Here is a 4,643-nt window from a genome sequence, read left to right on the forward strand (position 1 = left end):
CAGACATGGCAACGAGCCACCATCGTCTCAGGGGTGCGTCCGGTCATGCTGAAGAGTGCAGAGCATCTAAGAGACTTAATGTTTTGGTTTGTTTCCCTGTTTCTGTCCAGGTTTAACAAACATTTTAGGATAGATGAATTCCTGTGCTGCTTATAGCAGCTAGACCTCCTGGGCTGTGTGTTGAAAGCATCTGAAACCTTCAGCCAGGTTCATGAGATATTCTGCTTTTCTGTGGCATCTGGGAGTGCAGAGTTGGTTTTGGCACAACTCTTCAGCGAGCTGCAGCTTGAAAGTCCTCTGAGAGCCCCTACTCTCAAGTCTCCAGGGCAAAGCCAAGGGACAGAGACATTTCCCTCTTGTCCCTGGTCTCCAAATTGGACAGATCCCAGATGTGGTTTTCTGTATTACTTGGCTGAATGCAAAAGCCCCTGCCGTAAAACCATGATGGGGAATAAGAAATTAATGAAGGAACTGTGCTCAGAATATTTCTTGTATGGCATTTTCACATTGCCCGTGGCCAGATGGGCCTGTAACCCATGTCATGAGGAGGGCAGACCACGGGCACGTGGCCACGCAGCTTACCGAGTTACCAGGGAGGGCAGTTTCTGGTTGGCCTTCCCCTCGCCCCCACCGTGTCGCGTGTGAGTTTCAGGACAGGGAACAGCACTGGAATAGGGGTCCTGTTTTGGGAGGAGCCAAGTTTCGTGCTTCCCTGCAAGCCCAGAAATAGGAGCTGCTCCCACAGAAGCTTCCTCCTGGTGAGAATTGCGGCAAGCATGGCTCTGTGGAAACCACAAGTGACCACGGGTGCAGGTGGTTTGGCATCTTCTCCCAGCAGCCAAGGCGTGCCACGTGGCAGGGAAGCCCTTGTCATGTTAGTGAAAGCTTCTGAGCGTTTTCCCTCTTGCCCATCCTTCTCCTTTGTGAAAGGGGTTGTTTGGTTACAAGGTGGCCTTTTCTGCAGCATGTGTTGCTTTGTAAGTGTGTCGTTGGGGTTCTGTGCTGCTGGCCTGGTGGTGGCGGAGGAGCCAGGCCCCATTGCTGTCTCCATCCCCACAGCTGCAACCTTCAGACCTTCACCCCTGAGTTCCCTCACGGGGACTTGGTCCTCTTCTCTTCTTTCTGAGCAGTTGATAATTTGCCAGTTGGCTACAGGAATTCTGCGATGGGGCTGTAGAACTGTCAGGCTCTGGATATCCAGACTAGCTGTGGAGCAGGATAGAACAGCTCTGTCAGTAAAATGAAAGACTGAAGTCTGATGGAATTGGTGTTATTTTGGGGTTAGTTTTTTTCCCTCATTGGTTTGTTTTTTAACATTGAGTCTTGAAGAGTGAAGTTAAGAGATGGGAGAAGGTCATGAAATCAGAGAATCTGGCTCACGGATAATTAAAAGAACTGACTGTACTTCTGAAGCTGAAGTTTAAAAAGAACAGTTCTTGGCAGCTATATGGGTGAACAGCTATTCTATTATTTAAACATTTTGTTTGGTTCTACTACGTTCAGGGTAGAGGCTTTCCGTGACGCAGCATCGGCTATGGAGCAAGAGAAAGAAGTCCTGCTGGAAATGATCCACAACATACAGAACAGCCAGGATATGAGGCACATCAGTGAAGGTGAGAAGCTGCTTTGCCACACTCTTCCAAGCGACCCAAAGTCAAACAAGCCCATGCCTTAGGGGGCAGCTCCCTTTGATTGCTGCTGTTGCAAGGTACAGGCACTGGAGCCAGCTAAGGCTGTTGAGGAGCCATCCATTAGCATGGAATCCTCTTTTTCTTGACTATGGATGGTCTACCATGAATGCTGTGGATGTGAAAGCCCATGCTTGGTTCACTGCTCTATGTTCAAAATCAGGGTTGGTATAGCTCTGCTGAGGAAGAGACGTTCATGATCATAATGATAACTAAATGTAGTTGAAACCTCAACATTTTAATAGTATTGACTACTGGACAGGCCTGAGTGCTATACAGTGTACAGCCTGCAAGAACCTGATGATTAAGATTGTTGTTGTGGTTGTGTGATATATCATAGAATCCTTAAGGCTGGAAAAGAACTCTTAAGATCAAGTCCAGCTGTCAACCCAACTCTACCATGACCACTGAACCATGTCACAAAGTACTATTTCTGCACGTTTTTTGAACCCCTCCAGGGATGGTGACTTCACCACCTCCCTGGGCAGCCTGTTCCAATGTCTCATCACTCTTTCAGTAAAGAAATTCTTTCCAATATCCAATCAGGGTCCTCCCAGACCCCTCACCAGCTTCATTGCCTTTCTATGGCTTTAAAAATATTCTTTAAATCTACGTTTTCTATTAGGCGGTTCAAACTGCTGGTTTAGTGGCTCTTTGAGAGCCTACATGTCAAATACATTGCATCCATATTATAGGAAAATCTTAAGTTTTCAGAAAAGAGAAACCCATTTTTTTTTCATTGCTCTTAATTGCATCTGGTAGTCAGAAATCAGTTTTCTCTTCATGGCCTTATGGGCACTGCCTAAATCTCTCCCTCACAGTGGAACAGAAGGTCCTTAACGTGCCAGTTCTGTTAATGAACAATGTCTCCTGCTAACACTGTATGCTTTGCTTTCATGTGACACCACGAGCATCGGGCCAGCGGTGCAAAAGCATTGCTGACCTTTTTAGCAGAGCTCACTGCCTTATTGCAGGTCAGAAGATGCTCGCCTCTGTGAGATAAGTAGGGCTTGGGCAAATGCAAAAAGCTCATTTCTGGCCCATTCTGGAAATCTTGTGTGTTAAAAAACCCAACCTTGTTTGTTGCAAAGCTGTAGCACTTTGATCGTCTGGATGACGTTGCTTGCACGGGAGGGCGCTCATCCGTAACCTGGAACCCTCCCTTGCTTTTTGTTCAGGTGAGAGAGAAGAACTTAACCTGACGGCCAATCGTCTGATGGGCCGAACCCTCACCGTGGAGGTGTCTGTGGAGACCATCCGGAACGCCCAGCAGCAGGAGTCCCTGCTGCACGCCACCAAGATGATCGATGAAATTGTCAATAAACTCCTCGACGACTTGGACGACGCCAAACTCCGTCTAATGTCGCTCTACGGCGCGTGCACGTCCGACGTGCCGGCGGGACCCATCGACCAGAAATTCCAGTCTGTGGTCATCGGATGTGCCATCGAGGATCAGAAGAAGATCAAAAGGCGGCTAGAGACTCTGCTCAGAAATTTAGAAAATTCTGAAAAGTCCATCACGTTGTTGGAGCACCAGAAATCAGCCGTTCGACAGTCTTGCAACAGCAAACAGGATTAAACCGCCCGCGTGGCCGCTGCTGGCAGAGCGCAGGACGAGCGAGTCTCCACAGAAGGCACACAGAAGCTGAGAAGCAGATCCCCTGTAGGAGCACGCGCATCCACACGCACCCGAGTACTCTCCATGGCGAGGGGTCAGCATTTACTGGGGTTTGGTAGCACTGGTGTTTTCTTCTGGCAATACAGAATGCAATCAGTTCTCCTCTAGAGTCGATGCCGCTCTGTTGCAAATTGTAACTGTGCTTCTGCTCAACTGTCAGACACTGTCAAAATCCAGCCTGTCGCTGTTCTCCCGGTTTTTTTTTTTTTAAACTAAAGTTGTTTTGACCTGTCATGAAACTTCAGCTTTTCTCTGCTATATACATAGTGTGTAAACCAGACTTTTGGGGACAAAAGGCAAATCATGGCAATAAATCAAAAATATCAATAAACTGTAGATGGTATTTTCATAAACGACACACTGTCCTACTCGTTACCATTTATAATTTGAATAATTTGGGACTATTTGTAAGTAGAGCACAGTGTTTTCAAGAGACACATGGATACCTCTGGTTGCTGAGAATGTGAAAGGCAACACTTCCATCCAGAGGTCACAGCCCAAGCTAGAAAGGAGCTCTGGCTCTTGTGCTAGACCCTCCTGCTCAGCACCTGCCCGGTGAGCCATCCTGCCTCCCACCACCCAGTTGTAGTTTGAGGTTGCTGAGTATTTTTTTAAAGAGACACTATAAATGGGAATTGCTACTCCTCCAGCAAATTTGTTTTGCACCATTTGTGAAGCCACAGAGCAAAACAATTGAATCCTCAAGTGGCAAGAGACCATGTTCATGTCTCATGTAGGGTGGTGCTTTTTAAGTTTCATGTTATGCCGGGTGAGTGGTAGGGTTTTTTTTTCCTTCCACTCACTCCAATTTCTGCTTATCATTGCCACGTTCTATGGCTGCGGGCCAAAAAGTTGCCAATTTTAGGGTGAGCCTGGAATTCTACAACTCCTTTGTAGCCTGTCAGTCTTTAAGTATTTCATCAAAGGCTGGCGGTCACCTGAGGGGAGCAGGGGCCCTGTAGCTCAGCCCTTGGCCCGAGTGATGCTGCCAAGTACAGGTTCCACGGTAGCAGTGGGCTGCCTTGAGTGTTCCAGACCCTGCATCACACCTGGGGGCTCTCGTAGCACCATTCCAAGGTGGGAGCTCCTCAGGGCTTCTCCTGCACCACCAAAGCTGTGGAGCACCATGGCTGTACACTCGCTGCCCGTGTGCAAGCCTGCAGCAGGGGAACATGGAGCTTGGAACCCTCAGCAGCTGGGAGGATACAGCCACAGCGTCCTCTCCACAGAAACAGCTCTTCAGGTGGGTGCTTCCAAAACAACCAGTTTCATCTTTG

General features: G+C 48.1%; 1 protein-coding gene across 1 annotated transcript; it reads left to right on the forward strand.

Moving 5' to 3' along the window:
• The first annotated feature begins 1,444 nt into the window (after positions 1-1,444).
• BAG2 (BCL2-associated athanogene 2) lies at positions 1,445-3,267 on the forward strand. Its single transcript, XM_008940737.1, has 2 exons — positions 1,445-1,613; positions 2,867-3,267. Exons 1-2 carry the CDS (start codon positions 1,448-1,450, stop codon positions 3,265-3,267), a joined length of 567 nt encoding a protein of 188 aa, XP_008938985.1. The 5' UTR covers positions 1,445-1,447.
• Positions 3,268-4,643: the final 1,376 nt, after the last annotated feature.

The sequence above is a fragment of the Merops nubicus genome, unplaced genomic scaffold (genome assembly GCF_000691845.1).
Source record: "Merops nubicus isolate BGI_N331 unplaced genomic scaffold, ASM69184v1 scaffold7260, whole genome shotgun sequence".
Taxonomy (NCBI): domain Eukaryota; kingdom Metazoa; phylum Chordata; class Aves; order Coraciiformes; family Meropidae; genus Merops; species Merops nubicus.